This window comes from Cloeon dipterum, chromosome 2 (assembly GCF_949628265.1).
Source record: "Cloeon dipterum chromosome 2, ieCloDipt1.1, whole genome shotgun sequence".
In the NCBI taxonomy this organism is placed as follows: domain Eukaryota; kingdom Metazoa; phylum Arthropoda; class Insecta; order Ephemeroptera; family Baetidae; genus Cloeon; species Cloeon dipterum.
In genome coordinates, this window is record NC_088787.1 from 6,384,251 (window position 1) to 6,408,526 (window position 24,276).

The 24,276-nt window shown below is 36.5% G+C and overlaps 6 protein-coding genes and 1 long non-coding RNA gene across 7 annotated transcripts; 1 reads left to right on the plus strand and 6 right to left on the minus strand.

The window, feature by feature from the left end:
• Window positions 1–539: 539 nt before the first annotated feature.
• On the plus strand, window positions 540–3,655 carry LOC135937431 (uncharacterized). The gene is made up of 5 exons (XM_065480581.1): window positions 540–606; window positions 1,497–1,693; window positions 1,746–2,315; window positions 2,803–3,128; window positions 3,189–3,655. The coding sequence occupies exons 1-5, from the start codon at window positions 540–542 to the stop codon at window positions 3,637–3,639; spliced, it is 1,611 nt and encodes a 536-aa protein (XP_065336653.1). The 3' UTR covers window positions 3,640–3,655.
• A 257-nt stretch (window positions 3,656–3,912) lies between these two features.
• LOC135936695 (uncharacterized) lies at window positions 3,913–6,548 on the minus strand. The gene is made up of 16 exons (XM_065479607.1): window positions 6,509–6,548; window positions 6,382–6,446; window positions 6,160–6,323; window positions 6,043–6,110; window positions 5,892–5,992; window positions 5,768–5,840; window positions 5,656–5,711; window positions 5,568–5,603; window positions 5,439–5,517; window positions 5,229–5,384; window positions 4,962–5,165; window positions 4,829–4,901; window positions 4,652–4,719; window positions 4,535–4,599; window positions 4,323–4,482; window positions 3,913–4,262 (listed from the first exon to the last, which is right to left on the minus strand). Exons 3-16 carry the CDS (start codon window positions 6,279–6,281, stop codon window positions 3,994–3,996), a joined length of 1,530 nt encoding a protein of 509 aa, XP_065335679.1. The 5' UTR covers window positions 6,282–6,323; window positions 6,382–6,446; window positions 6,509–6,548; the 3' UTR covers window positions 3,913–3,993.
• An 827-nt stretch (window positions 6,549–7,375) lies between these two features.
• Window positions 7,376–8,112, minus strand: LOC135937432 (uncharacterized). Its single transcript, XM_065480583.1, has 5 exons — window positions 7,903–8,112; window positions 7,793–7,846; window positions 7,704–7,737; window positions 7,561–7,652; window positions 7,376–7,504 (listed from the first exon to the last, which is right to left on the minus strand). The coding sequence occupies exons 1-5, from the start codon at window positions 8,110–8,112 to the stop codon at window positions 7,376–7,378; spliced, it is 519 nt and encodes a 172-aa protein (XP_065336655.1).
• Window positions 8,113–8,167: 55 nt separating this feature from the next.
• Window positions 8,168–8,863, minus strand: LOC135935310 (uncharacterized). The gene is made up of 5 exons (XR_010574199.1): window positions 8,682–8,863; window positions 8,598–8,625; window positions 8,515–8,538; window positions 8,372–8,448; window positions 8,168–8,294 (listed from the first exon to the last, which is right to left on the minus strand). It is a non-coding gene; the product is annotated as an uncharacterized LOC135935310 (long non-coding RNA).
• Window positions 8,864–9,461: 598 nt separating this feature from the next.
• Window positions 9,462–16,361, minus strand: LOC135935925 (uncharacterized). Its single transcript, XM_065478556.1, has 30 exons — window positions 16,271–16,361; window positions 16,131–16,217; window positions 16,047–16,074; window positions 15,965–15,988; window positions 15,819–15,907; window positions 15,629–15,764; window positions 15,358–15,572; window positions 15,260–15,310; window positions 15,166–15,199; window positions 15,010–15,101; window positions 14,827–14,947; window positions 13,706–14,025; window positions 13,596–13,652; window positions 13,492–13,540; window positions 13,375–13,439; window positions 13,156–13,316; window positions 13,045–13,100; window positions 12,879–12,985; window positions 12,747–12,819; window positions 12,637–12,695; window positions 12,547–12,582; window positions 12,413–12,494; window positions 12,183–12,350; window positions 11,454–11,663; window positions 11,325–11,397; window positions 11,207–11,274; window positions 11,077–11,141; window positions 10,879–11,026; window positions 10,708–10,824; window positions 9,462–10,647 (listed from the first exon to the last, which is right to left on the minus strand). The coding sequence occupies exons 1-30, from the start codon at window positions 16,328–16,330 to the stop codon at window positions 10,394–10,396; spliced, it is 3,105 nt and encodes a 1,034-aa protein (XP_065334628.1). The 5' UTR covers window positions 16,331–16,361; the 3' UTR covers window positions 9,462–10,393.
• Window positions 16,362–17,989: 1,628 nt separating this feature from the next.
• Window positions 17,990–20,757, minus strand: LOC135937670 (uncharacterized). The gene is made up of 13 exons (XM_065480852.1): window positions 20,740–20,757; window positions 20,459–20,619; window positions 20,330–20,397; window positions 20,178–20,281; window positions 20,045–20,117; window positions 19,938–19,993; window positions 19,705–19,878; window positions 19,488–19,655; window positions 19,108–19,433; window positions 18,655–18,722; window positions 18,531–18,592; window positions 18,334–18,478; window positions 17,990–18,284 (listed from the first exon to the last, which is right to left on the minus strand). Exons 2-7 carry the CDS (start codon window positions 20,575–20,577, stop codon window positions 19,822–19,824), a joined length of 477 nt encoding a protein of 158 aa, XP_065336924.1. The 5' UTR covers window positions 20,578–20,619; window positions 20,740–20,757; the 3' UTR covers window positions 17,990–18,284; window positions 18,334–18,478; window positions 18,531–18,592; window positions 18,655–18,722; window positions 19,108–19,433; window positions 19,488–19,655; window positions 19,705–19,821.
• Window positions 20,758–21,203: 446 nt separating this feature from the next.
• LOC135937433 (uncharacterized) lies at window positions 21,204–21,780 on the minus strand. Its single transcript, XM_065480584.1, has 2 exons — window positions 21,678–21,780; window positions 21,204–21,577 (listed from the first exon to the last, which is right to left on the minus strand). Exons 1-2 carry the CDS (start codon window positions 21,778–21,780, stop codon window positions 21,204–21,206), a joined length of 477 nt encoding a protein of 158 aa, XP_065336656.1.
• Between the last annotated feature and the right edge of the window lie 2,496 nt (window positions 21,781–24,276).

Sequence of the window (24,276 nt, forward strand, 5' to 3'; positions counted from 1 at the left end):
TTCAAAATATTTCTGCATTATAGCTGTGACAATTGCGATTAAGCTTGGCATTTTTTATCATCATCCTCTTGGCGGCTTTGTTGTGAGAAGAAAAAGGCCTTCTTATTTCTGCTCTTCTCTCCATGCCGGCCATCGCGAAGGTGATGACGGATCAGGTTTATTGTCCTCAAATAAATGCCACAAATCCGACATTTTAAACTGTCTTTTGTTCTATGCTTTTTGTGTTTCGTCTTGAGGCGTTGAATGAGCCGGCTTTCCTCGCGGAACGTCTTCACACAGTCGAGACATTGAAACATCATCATCATCTTGAATTGCAATAACCAGCTAAAATTACTATTTTTTTCAAGTTTTTCAGGTTTTTGCACCTCCTAATTTCGGATTCTAAATGCATTATCAGCAATTGCAAATTAATAGCACCCGTATACCCACCGTTGTAATCTCTTTGACCTTCTCTTAGCAGCTGAAGTTTAGGGATTCTTAATTTCCACCCTTAAGTGGGGAATACCGGCGTTCGCTTTTATCATCAAAATTGGATCATAATGGGGATTAAAGTGGATGATGACCCTTTAGCTGGTCAGGGGAGATTTGAGACGAGTCCAACGATGGGTGGATTTTGCAATTCTGATGATAAGGACCAAAAATTTCCAATTTTGAAAAATAAATTTTTTAATTTTGATGCACGGAATTTCTTGATAACAAAAAAACCGCCTATGAAATTTTCCGCAAAGTTCAAACATGGGACAGTATTTAAAAACATTTTCTATTTTTCAAAAATACATTCAGATTTTATACTTTTAAATACATTCTGAACCCTTCAAAATGTGTTTTTTATTAAAATAAATTTAAAGCAATCATATTTGATCCTTTTTATACACAATGAGAAAAAAATATATATTCGAATTGTAGCTGCACGCGTATTTTTGCCGCCACCAACCCTTAAAAAAATCTTCCCTGAGCAATGCGACCATTCTCTCCCTCCACCTGACGGCGAAGGGAGAGAACTGGGTTTTTGTTGTTGTTTTCCACTCTCGCATCGTGGCCACGTGAACAACAAACAAAATTCAATAGTCTCGTCAATTTCGGCCCGAATTTCGCGCACAAATTAGTTGTTGGACGGACAAGTGGCTGAATCAAACGCCCAATTAACAGATTCGTGAGTTCAGATCACCTTTGCAGACATGTACGATAAAATAACGAAAATAATACGGCACCGAAAATTCGCCTCGGATCGCATTCGAGCCGCAGCCGCGGATTGGGAAGTGAAACTCGAGCCCAACTTCGAGCTTAATCATTTTCCTCAGTTGCGTAAGTATTAAAATTATATTCTTACCTGGGATCATCACATTTTAGTGGGTTTTGGGGGGTTTTTCGAATTTTTTTTCATCACAGGTCGTAGATTTCTTTTGGTATTTTGATAAATTTATTTTCTTGGCAAAGAAATTTTAAAAATTATGAATATTACACTAAATTCTAATTCTCTAATTTTTATTTTGTAGCAACAGACCTGATTGCGAAGATTGTGCTCAAACTGATGGCAAAAAAATGCACCAAGCTTGTGAGGGAGAAAGAGGAAATGGAAGTTCTGATGCTCCCAGCCCTTAGCCTCTTCCTCGCCATGAGGCCTGCTAAAATTGATCTAACCGCTTTTCTTACATTTTGTCCGATGCGTCTGAAATGTCGGTATTTCAAAGAGGTAACTGTAACAAAATAATAAATTCATCTTTAAATTTAAAATAATGTTTTAGGCGGTGATTCAAATCTCTACGAAGAACCCGGAGGTGGAAGAGTTGTCTCTGGCCACCCTTGCAAATCGATTCTTCCTCACAATTCATAAAGTAGCCGATGCTGAGCTGTTGGAAGCTCTGGGAAAATTAACCCGGCTTAAATCTCTGAGAATTGAGGAAATTTTTGAATTTCGATTGGTCGACGTGATTGATCTATGCAAAAACCTCCCGCATCTTGAAAACATCAAAATAGTGCTGGAAAAACAAACGACGCGCCTCATTCTTAAAAAACCGAAGATCGCCCAGAAAATGAAAACTGCTATGTCAAAGCTAAAGGTTTTCATGTTTGACACGCGTGGGATCAACATCAATACCAGCCTGATCAATCTTTGCGCTGAACATCTGCCCAATTTGCGAGTCATTGGCGACTTTTCGGACGGATTCAGCAGTTTTGACGACTGCAACATGATGGCTGACATCGCCGCCGATCCTGGAACCTCTAATCTACGCCATTTGCTGTTAGATTTTTATGCCATTGAATGCTGCGATGAAATACAGATTGCTAAGTTTCCTTTGGCTCGTCATCTCAAGGTAAAGTATTTTTTTTAAATTATTATTAAAGACCCATCTTTGACGAAAATTTTGAGCACATCTATCTACTATTTTTGAGGGTCGAATTAGGTTAATGTAGATAATTTTTCCGACCAAAACGTCGAGCGCGACATGCGTCTCACATAAGTATACAACATTTTTCCTGCTAAAACAATACGAATGCGTGAATTGCGCATGCGTCAAAGCTAGTTTGAGCACTTGCAGAGAGAACAACCTGTACATGAACGACGAATGAATTCTTTTGTCAGATTAAGCCATATTTGACGCATGCCCAGATCTCACATAATCTCACATACGCATGTTCTGGAGGTAAAAGGTCCATTTTACCGAATTTGACCTTCAAAAATCGATTGGTGTGCTCAGAAATTTCGTCAAACTTTAAGTCTTTAATAATTTTTCCTAATCAATAGTTAAATTTAATTTTCTTCGTATATTAATTAAAACCCTTATTTTCTAATTTAATCAGATCAGCACTTGGCCGGACGATGGCGTTGAGGAGCACTACTTGGAATCTTGGCTTTCGCAGTTGACAAACTTGGAAAGTTTGCAGATTGAATTTTGTGTCCCGCCAGACGTAATTCGCCGGTTTCTGGAAAAATTTGGACCGAGTTTGAAAGCCCTGAATATTATATACTGCATCGACGATCCCAACGAAACGAATTTATCGTTCAGCGATATTTTCGCTCTCTGCCCGAAGTTGGAGCGCCTCCACTTGGGCGGGAACATCCTTGAGGACGCGGCACCTCTCACGACTTTCAGCCACCTCAGAGAACTCGGATTGGAATTTTTTCGGTAACGAAAATTAATTTACTCCCTTCATTGACACTATTTATATAATTTGAATTCGCGTAGGAAGTTTAACAACCGAATTAAACTGAGTGAAATTCTGCGAGCGCCCCTCTTGGAAAAAATCACCTTTGAAGGATCCTGTTTGGACTTTGAAGATCTGCAGAAAACCACCGCTTTAATAGCCGACAAGACAATATTGAGAGGATTAAAAACTCTCCATGTTAGTGATAATTGGCGTTCATTCAGTGGCTTGAAAGCTGAATATTTCCAAGAAATTTCCAAGTTCATCAAATGTGCCGTGACATCGATTCCCGGTTTAAAAGATGTAAAATTTGACGTTAATAATCTGTGCAGTGGCTACTCAGTGCTGGCAAGGAGCATCAGGGATGGAAAAACTCAAAATAATGATGTTCCTGGCGTCACCCAATTTTTCGCGGGTCAAACCATCGATGACGAACTATTGAATTTGTACGTGGATGAAGAGTTGATTCAAATGCTTGATAAATTTTTTTAATGGTTGCCATGCGCTTTCATATGTTAGTTTTTTATGGTTTTTAATAAAATTTTCGAAAGAAATACGAACCATTCATAGTTTAATTGATAATAAAATATACCTCTAAATTGCGATGGTTTTGAGTAGAGGTCTCATAGCTAGACAGTTGATTTCAATGTGATTTATAAATGTTTTATTTAATACTAAAAGAAATGTGTAAAAAAAGATGAATAATGAAAGCACAGCTGATTTTTGAGGTCTTTGGAAATAGGAAATAAACATGTTTTAGTTCACACAAAATTATCCAACTTTATAAGCCAAAAAATAACAATGCGAAATTTCAAACAAACTCGGATAAAGTTAGACTTTTAATATTTAAAAGTTAATCTGCTTGCATAGCGTTAGGAATGAATGATCGAATTTGCAGAAAAAAATGGGCACTTTAGCTTTATCAAAATAATCATTGTGGGAGACACGAACAGGACTCGGTTCTTCGCTGCCGAACTGTTGGAAATATTGGGAGCTCATCTCTTCGGATTGGTTTATTGGCTTCATATAGGCAGGAACCTCTTCTGAAGTGCTGCACCAGCGCACTGCTCCTTTCGAGTCTTGGAAAGTTTCATCCAAGAGAACAAAATTTTCATCTGTTGCGAATAAACCGCGTGTTTAATCTGGTCTTAAATCAATTTTGTTCTAATGCGTACTCCAAGGAACTAGGACGCCATCTTTGTTTTCCATGAATAAAGATTTCTTTTTGACAAATTGATGGAGCATTTTCATTCTGTCGAGCGTGGATTGCGTCACTGTCACCAAGGTTCCGTTTGCTGCCGCACACTTGGAGGCAGCGCCCGCAGGAGGGAAGCCCTGTGACAAAAGCTGTGAAAAATTCTAGTTTAAAAAAAACGGGACTAATTGCCTTTTTATCATCAGTGATTTTATTCGTAAACACGTCGTTCAAGGGGGTTGGTTTAAAATTTTCCACTGCGAGGAATCAAATAAAATGATAAAGAATTTTTTCTAATTTTAATATTACTCAGTTCCATGCAAGCTTCCTTCCAAGTCAAATTTTTCGGTTGCAAATATTTAAAGATGCATCGAGAGCTGTTGAATTACCAAAATACTTATAAAGAGAATAATGAAAGAACAGAATTATTTTTTTTTAATTGGTTGTTTCAATTCAACTGTTTTAATTTTAAATTTCATTGCATACCTAACAGCCTCCTCCGTGTATGACACTTTATTCACATACTCTACGTAGGTCCGAATGTTATCATCGAGGAGAACTAAATAATTAATTAATTATTTTCGTTTTCTTATTTCTGAAATTGATCATAAGAAAATACCTCCATCATATGGAATATTAGTTTTCTTGTAATAGTTGTATGCAAGTAATGAAAATTTCATGCTGTAGGAGAAGTCTTTAGGTCCAAATGCGTTATTTAAGTTCAGATTCCAGAATTGGTCTAGGAAAGAAGCAGATCCGTTGGTCAAACATTTGATAAAATCGTGAATGAAGGAGCATTTTCCTTTCTGGTTGCTCAAATTATCTGCAAGCATGATACAAAATTTATAAATCGTGCATAAAGATGATTTTGATTAAAAAGACCAACCTCTTTTGTTACATTCCTCAAATCTATCGAGAGCCTGGTTTACGTGAAGTGTGGATTTCCAGGCTTCTTGTTTGCTCTTTTCTCGCAACATCATTCTTCCAGCAGCTTCCTTTTTTAATGAACTGCTGGAGTATTTTTTCACAATGGATCGAAAATCTGAAAGAGTGTATTTAAAACAAAAATAGATTCAACTGCAAAAATGCTATTGACCTTCGCTGGCTCCAGGTGATTTTATTTTTTTAATCGCTCTTTCTACATTTTCCACCCAAAATTTTCCACCTTCATAAAGCTTAGAGAATTTCATGTTTTATTACGGAAATGCGTGATAATTTTTCTTACAAATCCCAAGAGCTCAGCCATGCACGTCAGTAAGCACTATAAAAATAATTTTTGGGTGAAGATATTCTGGCAGGAGATGTTAAAATACTTTCATTTTGAAGGAGGAACTATCCAAATTCATAGATCTCAATTTGTCGATTTCCCCTTAATTATAAGTAAGGAACAATTAATTTTTATTTTTATAATATAATAAATCATACGCTGCCACACGCGATGAGTTAATTTGCATTCGTTAAAAACCTCTTGCAAATGAGACTCTGCCGGCAGTCGAGCCTTGTGAAAGTCATATTGAGCATTAAAATATTAAAAAAAGGATTCCGTTACCTCGCAAAGAGCATACAGTTTAATCTCGCAATCATCAACACTCAGACGAACGCCTTCAGCCTTTGAATTTTTCGCTTTCACGCATCTCTGAGGAACCTCCTCTGACACAAATACGTGAATTAATTAGAAATAAAAGGCAAAGTTTACTAACTGCCTGAATAGGTGCTGTTGAGGTTGACACTCAGTTTCACAAAGTCTTTGAATTCGGCGGAGCACCATCTAAATAAAATTAGATTAATGAGAGTTAATTCCAATTAATAATAGTTACCGGTATCGTCGATTTGCGCAGTAGTCGTCGGTGCCTGATGTCCAGAACTCTAATTCTTCATTTGGTACAACGCTCTCCAAGCACATCAGCTTCTCAAAAGACTGGATCGACACAAGACGCATTCCCAGAGAACAACAAAAGTCGAGCGAATCTTTCCAACACAGCTATGTAGAATAAAATGATAAAAATTACGCTGTGATCTGTGTTGTGAAAAAAACTAACCTTGCTTTTTGATATCAAAAATCGAACGCCGCAAGAGGTCTTCCACTCACCCAGCCGATAGGCCTCTTTAATTTGTTGAATATTATATTTAATTTTTAAAAGTTAATTAAAAGCAAGGAACACATACTCGATAAAATTCGTTCGCCGTTCTCAATTAGTATGGCGTAATCCAACTGGAATAAAGAGAAAAAAAAATTAAAAAATGACCCAATTTAAAGATTTGTAAAACTTACATTTAGTTGACAATAATTCAGGCTTAAACAAATTGGGGTCTCACACAGAAGCGGATCCTGGAAAAAAATAAAAAGTGCCAAAGATCCTTAAATTAATCAAGTTTTTACTTTTAATTAATTTGATCATTTCTGACATAAAATGTTTAAAATAAAATATAAATGAAATTAACACGCTCTTACTCGCTCAATAATTGGAGCTGGAGTAGGAGCAGAGATATCAATGCCTAGAAACACATAAATTCCGAGATGATCTTCCCTGATCACTTGCAGTAAAGGTTTTCTGGTTGAGCTCGAGAAAACTTGTTGATCTGCTTTTTGTGCTGCCGCTGATGATGATTCTGCTTCATTGACCAATACTTCATCCATTTGGCAGGCGAAATTGGCCGTGGGCGCCGAGCACTGCACCTGGCGCACCCCGAAAGGCGCCCCTTCCTTCGCGTACTGCCGGTCGACGACCAAACACGAGCCGTCGTCCCGCGGGTTTATCATGTCCCAGAAGTCGTCCGTCGAGTCCCAAGGACCCAATTCGTCGTGCAAGCAGAATCGGTATTGTCCAGCGCACCCTTGGCGAGTCGCGGCCGTCCAGAAACTCGTTTTAATCAGCTCGCGGTCAGTTGAATTAACTGCAAATAGGAATGATTCTGAGGATTTGAAGAAATTAAATTGTTTCACTGATGAAAAAAAAAATGTTCAGGCACAGTTTTTACCAAGAATAAATAAATACAAACGGAGCCATAAACACCATAGCAAATAAAAATATTTCACTGACCGGAATTTTTAAAAAATGTAATTGAATCTTTAGAGTTGAGAGCAGCGAGGAGCTTGTCTGTGACTCTTATTGGCTTCATTCCAATGCTGCAGCACAGCTTCACGCTCTCCGCCCAAGAAGTCTATTGAATTTCGTTTTAAAAATAAATTAATTCCTAAATATTCAAGCCAAACATACCTTTTGGTAGCCGAATATGTATTTCGTAACGGAGATTTTTCGCAGTTTTGGCGTTTGCTGCCACTCCGCCCAAACGCCATTGAGGGAATCCCCTTTAAAAGATTTATTTTAATTCATTCAACATTCAGTGTGAAGTGAAATACGGTCTAATTTTCCCGCAGCATCAAAGTAGGTTATCTGTAAATTATTTAAATTAAAATTTATAACTAGGAAAAGGTAGAGAAAATCCCACATTTCGAATACAGGCTTCTCTGTTTACGCAGGAGACCCTGCTTTTACATTTGTACTGCGAAAGTAAAATTAATAAAATGTATTTTTTACTATAAACTATTGCCAGCTTACTTCGCAGAGGAAATAATTGCGGTCGTTGCAGTTCATTCGGACGAGCGTCTTGGTCATCATGGACAGCACCAGGCATCTTTCCTCTCGACTCACCTCGGCAGGGAGATCGAATTCCGCGGTCCTGATGCTGCTCCTATTTCCCGAACACCAAGAATACGCCGCGTTGCCGCAACTTCTCGCCTCAGCCATTCCACTCGTCCACATGAACATGTATTCTGATCACCAAAATCATCAAAATTGTTCCTTTAAAAATCGCGAGGGTTACTTTGCTTCTCGATGGTCATTTTCTCGAAATTGTGCGCCAGACAATTCATGTTGTTCTCGCCGTCTTCCATTGCAACAAGTTGCATTTTCCTTTTGGCGCAAACGAGAACCGCCTCAGAAAATGATCCCTAATTAATCGTTTAAATTCCAGAGTGGATTTTAGATTAAATTAAAAAAAAATGTATGGAACTGAGTGTAAGCGTACTTGATTATTGCTTCTGAAGAAGAGCCGGCCGCATTTGTAAAAAATTTCTCCAATCTCCAAACTCGATGAAGCGAAAGCTGCATGGTATAAAGAAAAAACAGAAGAAATATTAAGATCTCTGTTTTTTAATTAGATTAACCTACAAGACTCAAAAACGGATGTAAAATCTGTGAAAATTTTAGCCTGATAATTAAATGGGTTAGTTTTTTATTAAAATAATAATTACCGTCCTTAATGGCGGTGCTGAGGAAATTCTAAAATAAAAAAAACAATGTTTATAGTTTGTAAAATTTATTTAAAAAAAACAAACACTGAGTTTTGAGTCGTGCAGAGAGCAGTCACCCGCCGTGCAGGCTTTTGGGGTCACTAACGCATTCTTGCAAAAGATAAAAATTAATTAAATTTATAAGTACAAAATTAAATACATAATATATACAATTGCTTCATTAAACAAGAGCAATATCAATATTTTTGTCGGATTCATGACTGTCTCGCTATTGCAACATATGATTTAGAGCACGGCTGAGGTACTGAATTTATTATTTTTCTGCTGCATCGTCATGCCTGCTTTTCCGCTCGCTCTTTTTCAAGGCCATATACTGTATATGCCCTCATTAAAACTACTTATTTTGTAGTTTACTCCTTGATGTTTGAATTAAATCCTAAATTTTCAAAATCCACAATTTTCGAGAATAGAAATTATATAAGTTCTTAAATTAAATGTGCAAAAAGAGTGTGCATTAAATTTTATTTTCCACGTATTCGCGGGACACATCATCCTGCCAGAGATTCGCGGTATATCAGTGATAGGAGGATTGCGAAATTCGCTTGCTAATGATGCAGCAGCAGAGGAATGTTGCTCGTTGCAAAACGTGATGGCGACTCATTTTTCAATTTTATTTCCTGTACAGCGGAATTCTCTTCTCCAACGTTGTAATCCATGCCACATTGAAATTTTCTATTATGTAGAATTATTTAAATAATATCATTTAGTGAAATTCAATTGCATAATGAAAATCAGGGTTTAAAAATATCTTAATTACGAGGTAATAAACAAGTAATTAAAAAATTGTTCGTCATACAGATTTATTTTCAAATTTTAGATCAATCAAATTTTATTACTTAACATTTAGGCAAAAGTTCCTTAATAAATTTTAAAAAACAAAAAGGAATTTAAACACCTGAAGAAGCGAAAACGACAACTATCGAGCACTTCGTTTGTAACTGCGACCAAGCTATGCGATCGTCCCCGCGACTTATTACGCGCATAAAGAAAACAGACTGGTTAATTAATTCTTGTCCTGGGGCATTCGAATCACATAACCCAGGTTCAAGGTAGCAGTGCTCGGCAATTCCCTGCTCTCTGCTGCTGTTTACACTGCACAAAAGCTGTGGTGACAGAATTATTTTGCATCCAACATTACCATGAAAACAACGAATAGAATTTGTGGAATAAACCAAATCGAATTTTTGTGACATTTTAGTAAATAAAAGGCAGGAGCGGCAAAAAGCCGTCCTCGGCGTGTGTTCTGCCACTTTTCCCTTTAAGTAATTTTCATCCTTTTTGATTTGGCAAGCTGCTTTTCACTTGTAATTTAAATCGGCCTATCAATGTCATTTTTACATTTTAAAGCTTGTGTTTCAGCTGGTCCGAACTCTGTTTTCCGCGGCAAGGGCTCACGCTGGCGTTTTTAGTCGGTTTTGAGGAGGGTTTTTATCAAGTGCATTGCCCAAAAGTATTGAAAAGAATGCTCTTTTCTAAAATAATGTTGTGCGCAATCAACATTTCAAGTTTTTCTGCGAAGCGGATCATCAAACGGACTGAAAATGACTTTGAAAATGAAGTTCTGCTCTCTAAATGAGAAGCAAAAGTGGCCGGCCGCTTCTCGCTTTCAATTAAGAGCCGATTTTTGCTCTCATAATGAGTGTCAAGTCCTTTACGTCAGGAATTTTAAAACGAATTTGTTTTTATTCACAAGTGATCGAGTAAAATATTTAGGTGGTTCATAGACAAAAAAAAAATCAAAATTTATGTTTGCACAGCGATAAGAAATCAGTATCAAATTGACAGAAAAACATCAGTAAAGGATACTGAGCTGATTCTTTGTAGCTAAAATATAAATAAGCTTCTTTATAATCCTGAGAAGAATAGTAAAGAAAGCGATCTGTTGCTCCACTTGTTGCCTGACCAGCAAACTCGAGTAATTCCTCTGATGTGCTACACCAGCGAACAACTCCTCTTGAGTCAGTGAAAGTTTCATCCAACAGAACGGAGGCTGCAGAACAATAACTCTCAATTAATTTAATAAATTCTAAACTTGAATTTTGTTGTTTACTGTATTTTAAAGAGTAATTATCGAGGATTACAGATGCTTTTCCGATATTTTGCACGACACTGTCATAAGAATCCAGGTCAACATCACTCAAAGAAATCTCAGACATAACAACATAGGCTGCAAAACAATAAAATTATTATTTTAATAAGCACACTTTTATAATTAACATACGGTTTATCATAGATCCTACAAAGTTTGTTGTTACTTTGCTCAAGATTTCCTTTAAAATTCTGATATAAGCGAGGCTGGACAGTGTTACTACTGGCAAGGTCCCGTTTGCTCGGGCGCACATAGCAGCTGCAACCGCCGGGTGAATTCGCTACGAACAAAATTAATATACCGGGAATATGTGGGGGAAGAATTAATTGCCTTTTTTGGATCGGTGATTTTATTCGCATAAAAACCTTCCACGGGAGTCTGTTCAAAGTTTTCCGCTGGAGGATTTTTTATTTATTTATTTATTAATTTATTTATTAATAATCTCAGGGTGTTTTCTTACCTATTTGGGAGCATGCATCTTCAAGAGTAAAATTTTCAGGACGGAAATATTTGAAGTTACAAGAAGAACTGAATTTTGTTTAAGATAGTTTAATATCGATATCTTCCAGGGAGATTACCTGACGAATTCTTCAGAGTTTGACAGTTTATTCACGTACACTGCGTAACTCCGGGGGTTTGGATCAACCGGGGCTGCATGGTTTGTTTTTAATTTAAATGTTTTTTTTTTCAAAGAGAAAATTTAAAACCTCCTTCAAATAACACGTTTTTGCCTGTCTTCAGTGAATCGTTATAGTAATAACCGCTCGGTATTCGCAAGCTGAGAGCGTAGTCTCTCCAGTCAAATAGGTTGCGCAAGTCCATTTCCCAGAATTTTGCCAATGAAGGAGGTCCGCTGGTGAAGCACTTTATGAAATCGTGTATGAAAGTACATTCTCCTTGCTTCTGGTTGGACTGAACTGGAAAAAAATAAAAAAGAAGCAATTTTAGGATTAAAAATCTAAAATGTATTTGATAAAAACAATTATTAATGTTTTTAATTTCGTTCTTGTTTAATAGGGTTTGCCAAAAACCCGAATTTCCCGTAAAAACCGACTGCATTGCCAAAAACTGTTTTTGGAGTTTTTCTGCAATTTTGCGATTTTTTCCCAAAATGTGCTTAAATATGAATTTAGCAAACTCTTTATTAAAGCCACTGGTTTCACCAAAAGACCGAAAACTTTACACTCAAAGTAATTTTCCAAAGTTCCTGGCATATTTGGCGTGTAATCTGACTTTTTCAGGGACAAATTCGGAAAAACCCAAAATTGGCGGTTTCCCCCAGCTGGTTTTTCGCGAAAAAAAACCAGTGGTGCGTTTTTCTTGGCGAAACCTGTTTTTTAACAATAAAAAGACGTTTCTTTCTTTTGACTTATTCCAAAAATATTCATTTAGAGATAATTAGAACTGTATTATTTTGAAAATTTTCTGCCAATTACCCATTCGGTTACACTCCCAGAATCTGTCGAGCGCCTGATTAACGAGAAGAGTGGATTTCCACGCCTCTTGTTGATTATTTTCCATCATAATTATCCTTAGAGCGTCCAAATTATCGGCTGCCTTTTTAAAAAGACTGGTCGGATATTTTTTCACGACCGATCGAAAGTCTGAAATAAAAAAAGAAATCATAGAAAAGCACTCTATTCCAGAATTTTCTAGACTATTTAACCCTCTTCAATAGCTTGAGACCCTTTATATCTTCTCATCGCTTTCTCTACATCGTCCTCCCAAAATTTTCCTCCTTCGTACATCTATGTTTCAATGGATTTCTGCGATTAAATTCGAATTTTTAACTATTCTCACCAATCCTAAGAGTTCGGCAATGCACGTTGCAAAGCACTAGATATTTATCAAATTATAGTTTAAAATTATATTTCCCCGTTTCAATTTTACTTTCATTTTGTACGAGAGCCTATCCAGCAAACCTGTACTCTTGAATTTTTCGAGTTCACCTGCGGTTTTCAATTACATTTTAATGTTAAAATCGATTTTTCAAACCTTACGTTCCGAGACGCGATGGGTCAATTTGCATTCGTTAAAAATCTCTTTCAGATAGGATTCAGCCGGTAAACGAGTCTATGGATCAAAGGCGGGAATTAATTTAAAATGCCATTAAAAATTATCTATTTTATTACCTCGCAAATAGGTTGCAATAAGTTACTTGCGCAATTGACAGCGTGCAGAGTTGGCCCTTTTTCATCTGTGTTTATCAGTTTTAAACAAAACTGTGCCTGGTTTTTGTCTAAACAATTTTAAAATTTAATTTTAAATCCTGTATTTTATAATTATGTGCACTCTGACTGTCAGAGTAGTTGAAACTGAGTTTAACCCAGTCCTTGAACTCAGGAGAACACCACCTACCAGTTCAAAGATGCAATAATTGATGTATTATTATCTTGAAAAAAAAATCACCTGAAACGGCCATTGCTACATTCATCGTCTGTCCCTGATGTCCAAAATTCTCTTTTCTTCGGTATTATGTCGGCAAGGCAAATTGTCTTTTCATAAGACTGAACAGACACGAGACGCATTCCCAAGGAACAACAAAATTCGAGAGAATCTTTCCAAGACAACTTTAATAAAATATTTAATGCAGCATTAACACCCAAAGATTAAATTTAAACCTCTAACTTTTTCTTTGTAAAACAAATAACGCACTCCGCAAGACGTCCTCCACTCCCCCAGACGGTTAGGCTCTATAAAAATTGAAAATTCTTGATAAATCACGTAATATAGAAAAGCTCTTACTCAAAAAAACTCTCTCATCCTTGTTCTCGAATGGAACCGCATAATTTCCCTGCAATTACAAAATAAAAAATGTCAAATGTATCATTTAATCACAAGATAATTACATTTATTTCGCAAAACTTCATTTTGGAACAATTGGGTTGATCACAAGCAATATTAATCTGTCAGATTAATTAATATTTTAAATTAAATCTTTCTCCAATCCAACTAAAACCTGTTGATCAGTTTTCCCCGATCCTGAATTGACTACGTCATCGACCCTTTTGCCGTCCGTCTGACAAGCGAAATTTCCTGTAGGTGACGAGCACTGCACCTGGCGCACCCCGAACGGCACCCCTTTTTTCGCATATTGCCTGTCGACGACCAAACACGAGCCGTCGTCTCGCGGGTTGACCATGTCCCAGAAGTCGTCCGTCGAGTCCCACGGACCCACGTCGTCGTGAGAGCAGAATCTGTATTGTCCAGCGCACCCTTGGCGAGTCGCTGCCGTCCAGAAGCTCGTTTTAATCAGCTCCCGGTCTTCCGAGGCATTCACTGTACGGATTAATCAGCTCTTTTTTTAAACTGTTTCTGTTTGTGAAAAGGAAATAATCTAAAAATGTCTAAAAGTAAGCCAAAGAACTTGTAGCAGTTCAGGAGCTTTGTTGTGAGCCAACAATTGAATAATTTAATTGTAATTTTGCTCTATTGTTAAAAAGAGGAATGATACTGGAAAAGCCTGGAAAATGCTTGTTGCCAATGCATAAACTCATCCCTTAGGATTCAGTTGAAGCCTAAATTGACCTAAGAAGTACTGTAATTTTTTGAGAAAATTGGCTGGGAAGTTACCGTGCTTTTCAAATGGTAATGGCTGTCTCCTTACTTGAAATCCGAGTTAAATTCAAAACCAAGAGTTTCCCCAATACGTGGCATACACCGTTGGACAGATCTCTACGAGAGGAATCGGAATATGCCAAGAAAATATGTTCAAGCACTCTAAATTTTGGAGAAAAATGGCAAAATTTGAATTTTTACTGTAGGAAGGTCATTTTTATTATTGCAAATTGTTGAACAAATTGTTTATCGGTCAATTGTTTAAGGCATCCAACAATTTAAATAGTTTTCAATTGTTGCCCAGTATCATTCCACTTTAATTGTGCAGAATCCGATTCAAAGGGGTGAGTTCAACCGTCAGTTTAGGTTCCATTAATTTTATTGTAAAACAATTTCAGTTCTGAGTGTCCGATCAGATTTAGACTGTAAAACCATTTTGCATCAACAAAATTCTTCATATAATTCATCAGTATTATTTCTACCCTTTTCTCATCCCCAAACATTATTTATTTGTTAACTTACCAGGATTTTCGAAAATGGTGATGTCATTGTTGGAGTTGAGGGCCGCTAGAAATTTATCTGTGACCCTGACGGGACTCATTCCAATGCTGCAGCAGAACTTCACGTTTTCCGTCCAGGTTACCTTAAATATGTACATAGTATTGTATATTTAATATTGATTAGTTTTGGATGAGGATTGCTCACCTTTTTGTTCCCAAATATGAAAGTCGTGAATGAAAACTCACTGATCCAGAAGTTTTTCTGCCACTCCGCCCAGACGCCATTTAACTTATCACCTTTTTTAATAAATCTCTTTACACGCATCCATTTCAACAAAATTTATAAATTATTTCCACCTACGCTCCAACCTTTTTGAGCCGTCAAAATACAAGCTCTGCCAGTTTTAAAATACTGACTTGTACATATTCAATTTTTATTAGAGCAAAAATCATACATTTTTAACACAGATTTGTTCCTTCAAGCAGGAGACGGTCTTGCAATTGTACTTCAAATGCAAATATTACAAAAAACTCCTCTCGTAATTTGGCATACCTCGCAGTAGAAATAATTTTGCCTTTTGCAGTCCATGCGGATGAGTGTCTTGGTCATCATGGACAGCACCAGGCATCTTTCCTTGCGATTCACCTCCAAGGGCAGATTAAATTCTTCGGGCCTGATGACGGTTCTGTTTCCCGCACACCACGAATACGCCACGTTGCTGCAGCTCCTCCCTTCTGCCATTCCACTCGTCCAGATGTACGCATACTCTGAAAGATAATTTAATATTGCTAATTAACTAAAACAAATATGTCCAGCGATTTACTGTAGCTATTTTGATCCTCGAGAGACATTTTTTTCAAATTGGGCACAAGACAATTCATGTTGTTCGCTCCTCCTTCTGCTGTGACCAGTTGCATTTTTCGTTTGGTGCAAATTAGAGCGGCATCAGCAAAACTTGCCTGTTAAAATAGATAATCTCCTGCAGTATCACTTTGTTTAAATTTTCAACATACTTGATTGTGGCTTCTGTAGAAAAGGCGTCCGCACCTGTAAAAAATTTCGCCAATCTCTACGTTGCTGGAAATAAATGCTGAAAGTGCGGCTAGAAAGAGAAAAAGGGGTTTCGGATAAATTCTAAATTTAAAAATAATCAACTAACAAGTTGCAAGCACTGATGTAAAATCTGCCTCATAAATGTTACGGTTAGAAATTTCACAATTAATTTAAATCAAATTTTTTACCCTCCGTTATTGCGGAGCTCAGAAAATTCTAAAAAATTAATCCTGATAAATTCTTCCCTGGAGCATTATTAATAATATTTCTACCTTGAGTTTTGCATTGTGTAAAGAACAGTCACCCGCAGTGCATTTTCTTGGTTTGGTAGTTTTATTTGTTAATATTTCCAATGCTCTCTGTCAACGGCAAAAATTCATGATATAAATCAAGGAAATTTTTTATTTCTTACAATCGACTGGAAAAGTAACAGAAAAATGAAAGCTGCTGCTGCTGCTGGAAACGCCGCCATTCCGCTCTTTCGAATGGTAGAGCTAAGCGCAAAAATATTTCACATTCGATTCTGCTTACAAAGCCAACGTTTCGCTTCAACGGAAACGAGGACGTTTGGCAGGATGTCAATGACTATCACAGTCAGTTCATTTTTCAAGCACAGACGGGAATTCAGTCCATACATTTTCAGTTTGAGTTTTGAGTCACTGAATATAATATTCGATGATTTCTTTCTCTTGCAGAAAACATATTCAACGAAACTAACAATGAGTTATAAATATTATTTTTTTTAAATAGGAAATAAAATACCAATGCCACTCTTTTAGCAGTAAAATCAGTTATATTTTGTTAAAATTTTCCCGCAAAAAATTGCAAAATATTGGTTAATCTGGACGGGGAAAATTGGCCGCTTGGTATCAAAACTTAAGCGATTTATTTTTTTAACTTACAGAAAGAGAGACTGTGCCGGCGAGCAGACCTTCTGCGCGGGTTGCATATGTGTCAGTCCAGATCGAACAGTTTTTATCCGTTTTTATCACAGTTCCTGATTTAATGGGCCCTCTCAAACCAATTAATATAATCAGGGGATATTTTAGAGAGATTGAATTATTTTAGGCTGAAATTAAACCGCCTGGTCAATCTTGAAACGAGTATTTCAAACGTTACGATACAAAAATTAATTAATTAATTTCTGCTCATCTTTTCAAAGTTGTGCGTCAGACAATTAATGTTAACGAAATTAATTAGTATTTGTTAAAATTTAAACATGATTTATTTATTTTATTTTTCTCGCCATTTAATGTCTGGATGCGAGGCATTATCCGAAAGGAGGAACATGATAATTAAAGAGTTTTTGGCTTAATTACCTAACTGATGTTTTATTATTTTTTAATTTCTTTCATTTTGCCTACATTCGGCTCCACCAGGACTGCACCATAACGGAAATGAGGCGTCAACATTGTTGCCTCATTATACTCGTCGCTTTGGCTACGCGCTGGTTCGAAAATTTATGTCACACTGGACGTGCACGCTGTGCCGCTGAGCAGAGCGTTTTTGCAGGTTGCATATAGTACAAGTTACGGTTTATTCCAACACCTGTAAAATTTAATAAATTTTACGAAACCATTGAATTTTATACAGGTCTCTAGAATGGCGAAAAGAAAATACCGGAGCTTAATGGATGGTTTTAAATAAAAAATATCATTGCCGGAACCAGCGGGGGTCAGAGATGTGCGATAAAATTGGTTCGCACTGCGCAGATCCAAGATGGCGTCTGAATGTGGGAAAGAAAAAGCTCTCTTTGGATTGCCGTACGAGTGTAAAAGTTTGTTTTTACGATCCAAAAGACACAATTAGTAAAATTAATGCAAATTATAAGTCACAATTTTGAAAAAAAAAACTTGCTTCTTTTCGCGCATTTTCACGTGGCCGTTTTTTCCGCGCCATACTCCTCCGGATGCCATATCTGCGCGTCGCACGAATCTGGACCCCGCTGACCGGAACAATACTTAACTAAGCCACTTTTCAAAATTAATTTTCTCTTTGGAAAAATGTAAAAAAAATCGGAATAAACCAGCTATCAAACTATCAATTTAATACAATTTTTTAGATAATTTAGAAATATTAAATTGGTTTTATAATTCAATGGGATCAATTCTAGAAAACTAATAAGAACGGATTAAAATTTAAAATATGAATTTATTAATAATTCAGTTTGCACAGCGATAGGAAATCATGGTCAAATTTACACAAAAATGCCGATACATATGCATAATCTAAGTTGTAATAATCGCCTCCTATAGATTCAAAACGGTGTTCATTTGTGCGTGACATATAGTAGAAGTGAAACAGAACATTGTCACGTCTAGTTTCGTTCAATTTGACAAAAGCAGGAACTTCTTCCAGAGTGCTGCACCAGCGAAACACCCCTTGCGAATCCTCGAAGGTTTCATCCAGTAAAACAGAATTTTTAGCTGCAAAATAAGATTTAAAGCTTGATTTAAATATTTCAGTTTTAATCACCATCAAAAAACAGGCTATGCAAAGAGTTTGGGTCACTGGCTAAATTACGAAGAATGGCGAAACTATCGAGAGTGGCTTCTGTCACTGTAACTAAACTCCCGTTCGCTTGGGCGCACATTAATGCTGCGAGCACCGGGGAAAACGTCTGCAATTAAATTAGTTATTTACAAGTAACATTTCCCAGATACCTCGAATACTTGTTTATTGACTGCTTTTTTTGCTAAAATTTCGTCTACTGGGGTAGGTATGAAGTTTGCCACTGCGAGGGAAATAAATTCATTTTGTATTTAATTTTTTTTTCTCCGTAAAATTGAATTATACCTAATTTCATGCAAGCATCTCTAAGAGATAAATTTTTCGGTCGCAAATAACGAAATAGGCAACGTGAACTGAAAATTTAAATTATGCAAAATGGTGAAAACAATCAAATTATAATGCTAACACAAAAACCAATTTAATGAAATGGCGTTGCATATTTCAAATTTTTAACTGGTTTTGATTTTTTTAAAATTTAAACAGGAATAGATGTTAAAGTATTAAAAACTTGTTCCTTTTGATATAGATCTTTCAAATGGTTAGCTAAGCAAATTTAAGACTGAGTAAGTATTTTTAATTTGGTGTTTTTTGTCGATTTTAAATTCTAATGTGCTTTCCAAACGTTAAATCTGAAAATTTACTGTTTAAAAAGGATAAAAATTCATCGTTCTACCAATTCCTTCAGAGCTTTAGCATTTATTGAAGAAATATAATAATAAATAAATACACACGCATTACCTGACCACGTCTTCCTGGTACGAAATTTTATTCACACTTTCGACGTACGTCCGGATATTCGGATTGAGGGGTGCTAGTTTAATTTATCGTTATTATTTTCAAAACCGATTTATAAATATAATTATAGCTACAGCCTTCACGGAAGGGCATATTTCCCTTAACGTATTTATTGTAAATTTCAATGGGAAATTGTAATGCATATGAGACATCTCTTCGCTCGACAATGTTGTGCAAATTTGAGCTCCAGAGATTTTCCAGTGAACTATCGTTGGTAAAACATTTAATGAAATTTTGTACGAAAGAACATTCTGCGTCGCTGGCTTGAACTGCAAGTGTACAAAAATTAATTTGTTTGCAACTAATTGAAAAAATAAACAAACCAATTCGGTTACATTCCCAGAACCGGTCAAGCGCTTTGTTTACAAGTAGAGTAGATTTCCATGCCAGTTGCTTTCTCTGTTCTAAAAACAGTAGTCTCAGAGCATCCATCTTATCAGTAGCCTTTTTTAATATGTCAATTGAATATTTCTTCAATAAAGATTGGAAATCTGAAAGATTTGAGTTAAAATTTTGTATTCACGCTCCATTAAGTTGTACCGGCGATAGCTTCAGGCACTTTGACTTTCCTCATCGCTTTTTCTACGTTGTCCTCCCATATTTTGCCACCGTCATAAATCTAAAAAATTTATTTTTCTCCTAAAATTAGGTAAACTTTTATAAATTTATAGTTTTTACAAATCCCAGGAGTTCAGCCATGCACGTCATTAAGCACTGATTAAGATTATTTCATTGTAAAAACGTGGTGTACATTTTTAGAATGTAGAAAATACTTTCATTTTGAACGAAAATCTGTCAATCTCAGAGGTGTTGAACTTTTCTACTTCACCTGTTAAATTATTTGACATTTAAGAAATAACCTCTTTTATATTTTATTTACGTTGTGAGACGCGGTGTGTCAGTTTGCATTCGTTAAAAACCTCTTGCACGTGTGATTCTGCCATTACGCGGGTCTTAAATCATATATTTTAATGGAAATAAAGTGAATTCCTTGTCAAGGTGTTTGATTTTACCTCGCAAATAGGTTGGAGAAGCGTTTCGTAGCAATCAGTAACGCTCAATTTGACACCCTCAAACGTGTTTCTCGCTTTCACGCAGTATGTCGCATTTTGAGAATCTTTAAAAATTATTGCTATTCATTGAAAACTATTTTTTAAATACGCACTCCCCGTGTAAGTGGTGTTTAAATTGACGTCCGGCTTCACAAAGTCCTTGAATTCGTGTGAGCACCACCTTAATTTTGTTAATAAGGCATGCAAATATCCAAAAAACTAATCAAAATAATTATAATTACCTGTAGCGATTATTCTTACAGCCATCGTTGGTGCCAGATGTCCAGTATTCTCCGTAATTTGGAATCACATTGTCCAAACAGTTCAGCTTTTCAATCGACTGGATTGACAAGAGACGCATTCCCAAGGAACAACAGTAATCCGCAGCAAATATCCATCTTCGCTGTAAAAAAAATTTATAATTTTGATTTTTGCATATTTGAGATTTTAGCGTGGTTCATTCTGCTGAAATATCACGTATAAATATCAAATATGTGTGTTTTTTTTTTTTTGTAAAACTCACTGTAGTATTAGCGATCAAAAAGCGAACCCCACAAGACGTCTTCCACTCACCAAAACGATAGGCCTCTTTAATTTTGTGCATTAATTATAAAAGTTAATTCATTAGGTTTGAATGCGCGACGAATAAAATTTATTTTCTGGCAAAAATGTAATTAAATAATTACTTAGCAAAACTCGTTCGCCGTTTTCAATGTATACAGTGTTTTCCCACTGCGATAAAGAAAATAAATAGATGTTGAAACTATAGCGTAATTTTGTTAAATTTCAGAACTTACGCTTAGTCCGCAATAATTCAATGTTGAACAGTGAGGAAGATCACATGAGAGAGAGTTCTGAAAGATCGAAAAGTAAATTTCTGATTTTTCATGTTTCTAGTGATCTCGTTCCAATAGCAATCTGACAATTTGTATCAGATTTTTACTCGTCTTAAATGTGAAAATGCAGATCACACTCTTTTTTATGAATTTATTTCCCTATAAACTTAAAAAAGGATCTGGTTGCTATCAATATCATGATTAAAACCTCAGATTTGTCTGCTGATCCTGCATTGACCAGGTCGTTGATCCTCTTGCCGTCCACCTGACAGGCGAAATTGGCCGTGGATGCCGAGCACTGCACCTGGCGCACCCCGAACGGCGCCCCTTCCTTCGCGTACTGCCGGTCGACGACCAAACACGAGCCGTCGTCCCGCGGGTTGACCATGTCCCAGAAGTCGTCCGTCGAGTCCCAAGGACCCACGTCGTCGTGCAAGCAGAATCGGTATTGGCCGGCGCACCCTTGGCGCGTCGCGGCCATCCAGAAGCTGGTTTTTATCAGCTCGCGGTCGGTTGATGCCTTCTCTGGATAAAAAGAGATTATTATTTTTGAGATTAAAGAGTTTTTCAACATGTCTAAATGAGCTATCAAGGATAAATAATTATTAAAAAAATGACAATTCACCAGGATTGTTGAAAATATTGATGCTGTCATTCGAGTTGAGCGTGTTTAAAAGTTCATCCGTGACTCTAATTGGCTTCATTCTTAAACTGCAACACAGCTTCATGTTCTCCGCCCAAGTTACCTAAAATTCTTACTGCTATAAGACGTATAAAGATCTATTTAAACAAATTTGCACCTTCTGTTTTCCAAAAATAAAAGTTTTATAAAACGTTTTGCTCATCCCAGATGTTTTCTTCCATTCCGCCCAAACGCCATTCAATTTGTTCCCTTTAAAAGTTATTTAAAGATTTTAAAAATAAATTAAAACATTATAAATTACGATCCAGCTTATTTGTTGCGTCAAAATAAGATTTCTACCAATTTAACTCTATAAATCTCTTTACGGAGTTGATCAATATATTTTTTACATTTTGCACGCAGGCTTCGGCCTTTATGCAGGAGATCGTTTGGCATTTGTACTGACCGACAATGAGAGAAGAGTTATTATTTTAAAATCCAACTTTTAAAGCAGCGTACTTCGCAGTAGAAATGATTTCGCTCATTGCAGCTCATGCGGATGAGTGTCCTGGTCAACAAGGAGAGCGCCAAACACCTTTCCTTGCGATTTACTTGCAAAGGAAGGTCGAAATCCTTCGCCCTGATGCGACTCCTGTTGCCCGCGCACCACGAGTACACGGCATTATCGCAGCTTTTCGATTCCGCCATTCCACTCGTCCACATATAAATGTATTCTAAAATTTACGCCTAGAGTTGAAATCCCAAAATATTTCCTCACTCAGGTATTTCTGCTCCTCAAGCGTCATTTTCTCAAGGTTGGGAACCAGACAATCCATATTTTTCGCTCCACTTTCTACCGCAACCAGTTGCATTTTCCGCTTGGCGCAAGTGAGAATGGCGTCAGTAAATAATGCCTGTTAAAATATAAAAACTACAATAACTATTGCTATTATTTACTTGATTGTGGCTCCTGTAGAAAAGGCGGCCGCACTTGAAAAATATTTCCCCTAGCTCCACATTATTTGTCGAGACCAAAGCTGAGAGAGCGGCTGAGAAAGATCCAAAAATCTTAATTTCATTTAAATACATACAAATTTTAACTCACACTCTTGCAGTACTGACGTGAACTCTGTTAAATTTAACGTTTCAACGAGCAATATTAAGAATCATGCAATACATTTACCTTCCGCAATCGCAGAACTAAGGAAATTCTAAAATAAAGTATAACACTTCATAAATAAATTACTACTTGCAAATAAAATTTAAATACTTTGATTTTCAAATCGAGCAAAGAGCAGTCACCTGCCGTGCACTTTCGCCCTTTTGTAGAATTTGTAGTTTTAAAGGCATTCTTCCAGTTGCATTTTTTTTTTGCAAGGAGAAGAAAATTAAAAAACAAGCAAATTTCACGCCACATGTTACGCTTACGATTGGCAGCAAAAATAAGAGGCTAAATACATAAATTGCATGCAGAATCATGATCCTATCGCAGTATTTGATTTTAAACAGAAAATTTTCTGCTTCCACGGAAATTTCCACTATTCTGCCTAAGCTCACGTTGACGGGTATTGCGACCAAACGGAAATAGGAGCAATTATATTTTGCCTGCACAGTGCGTGCGTCAGTAACAGATAATTGCTTCAATAATTTTCCCATCCGTAATTTGGAATAAAATATTAAATTTTAATTTTTCTTGACGCATTGTGAGAGTTCCGAAACCTGAACAATGTGTTTTAAGTAAAATAAATCCAATGATCTTTAGTTATCAATTTTTGATATTAAATTCGTTAAATTCACCAGTTGCATAAACCCTAAGTGTTTGAAGCCGCCAACAGATGGCGCCACCTTAGACTTTAGATTTTAAGGCACTTCTGCTACGATTTCAGACTCAATTAATTAAAATTCAATTAATATGCTTTTTTGACGTGTTGAAAACCAAAATCGGTTCAGCCAATCGCCGCAGAATCGTAAAAAACTATTTTTGAAATAAAAAAATCTTTTCCAACGTTTCTACGGCGAAAGGCTGAACCGATTTTGGTTTTCAGCGCATCAAAAGAAAGCAAATTAAAAGAAAAATGCTAAATAGCTAGATTGTGACTGAAATCGCAGCGGAAATGCCTTAAAACACAATTTTTTAAGAAAGTCTGTAGTTGCGCCATCTGTTGGCAGCTTCGAACACTAGGGGTTTATGCAGCTGGTCAATTGTGATTTATATATCAACACATTGTGCATAAGTAAACTATCAGTTTTATAACTTTAAATAATATAGGACGATAAATTATTTTATAAGAGAATGTTAGGAAAAGTAGAAAAATATATTTCCCTACCTTTTTTATTTAAAATATCTATACATCCAGCATTACACAATCAGACATACTTGTCGAGAATGCTGATCAGTTCCTCATCCACAAACTGTTTTATATTATTTTCAGGAATATTTTGCAGTTGAACATTTTGAAAAAAGTGTGTAATTTTTGGAATTTCCACATTTGTCAGCCTCCCATGCCGCAAGCTTTTGGCTAGCAACGAGTAGCCACAATCGAGGGAGTCCAGGTCATATTTGACCATTGTCAATGCTGGCAGTGAAGCAACAGCACTTTTG

Bases quoted from the DNA above. Each gene is read 5' to 3' on its own strand.
- LOC135937431 (XM_065480581.1), top strand. From the start codon at position 540: ATGGGGATTAAAGTGGATGATGACCCTTTAGCTGGTCAGGGGAGATTT. The intron at 1,694-1,745 runs GTAACTGTAACA...ATAATGTTTTAG, and splicing joins AATGTCGGTATTTCAAAGAG to GCGGTGATTCAAATCTCTAC. The intron at 2,316-2,802 runs GTAAAGTATTTT...TAATTTAATCAG, and splicing joins CTTTGGCTCGTCATCTCAAG to ATCAGCACTTGGCCGGACGA.
- LOC135936695 (XM_065479607.1), bottom strand. From the start codon at position 6,281: ATGCGTCTTGTGTCGATCCAGTCTTTTGAGAAGCTGATGTGCTTGGAG. The intron at 6,111-6,159 runs GTAACTATTATT...AATTTTATTTAG, and splicing joins TGCGCAAATCGACGATACCG to ATGGTGCTCCGCCGAATTCA. The intron at 5,385-5,438 runs GTCAATAGCATT...ACACTCTTTCAG, and splicing joins ATCACCTGGAGCCAGCGAAG to ATTTTCGATCCATTGTGAAA.
- LOC135937432 (XM_065480583.1), bottom strand. From the start codon at position 8,112: ATGTTCATGTGGACGAGTGGAATGGCTGAGGCGAGAAGTTGCGGCAAC. The intron at 7,847-7,902 runs GTAAGCTGGCAA...TTACTTTCGCAG, and splicing joins GCAATTATTTCCTCTGCGAA to TACAAATGTAAAAGCAGGGT. The intron at 7,505-7,560 runs GTATGTTTGGCT...GAAATTCAATAG, and splicing joins ACATATTCGGCTACCAAAAG to ACTTCTTGGGCGGAGAGCGT.
- LOC135935925 (XM_065478556.1), bottom strand. From the start codon at position 16,330: ATGGCGGCGTTTCCAGCAGCAGCAGCAGCTTTCATTTTTCTGTTACTT. The intron at 15,989-16,046 runs GTAAAAAATTTG...TTTATGAGGCAG, and splicing joins GAGCTCCGCAATAACGGAGG to ATTTTACATCAGTGCTTGCA. The intron at 15,765-15,818 runs GTATGTTGAAAA...CTATTTTAACAG, and splicing joins TCTACAGAAGCCACAATCAA to GCAAGTTTTGCTGATGCCGC.
- LOC135937670 (XM_065480852.1), bottom strand. From the start codon at position 20,577: ATGCGTCTCTTGTCAATCCAGTCGATTGAAAAGCTGAACTGTTTGGAC. The intron at 20,398-20,458 runs GTAATTATAATT...AACAAAATTAAG, and splicing joins TGTAAGAATAATCGCTACAG to GTGGTGCTCACACGAATTCA. The intron at 19,879-19,937 runs GTATTTTCTACA...AATCTTAATCAG, and splicing joins GATTTTCGTTCAAAATGAAA to TGCTTAATGACGTGCATGGC.
- LOC135937433 (XM_065480584.1), bottom strand. From the start codon at position 21,780: ATGAAGCTGTGTTGCAGTTTAAGAATGAAGCCAATTAGAGTCACGGAT. The intron at 21,578-21,677 runs GTGAATTGTCAT...CTTTTTATCCAG, and splicing joins CAATATTTTCAACAATCCTG to AGAAGGCATCAACCGACCGC.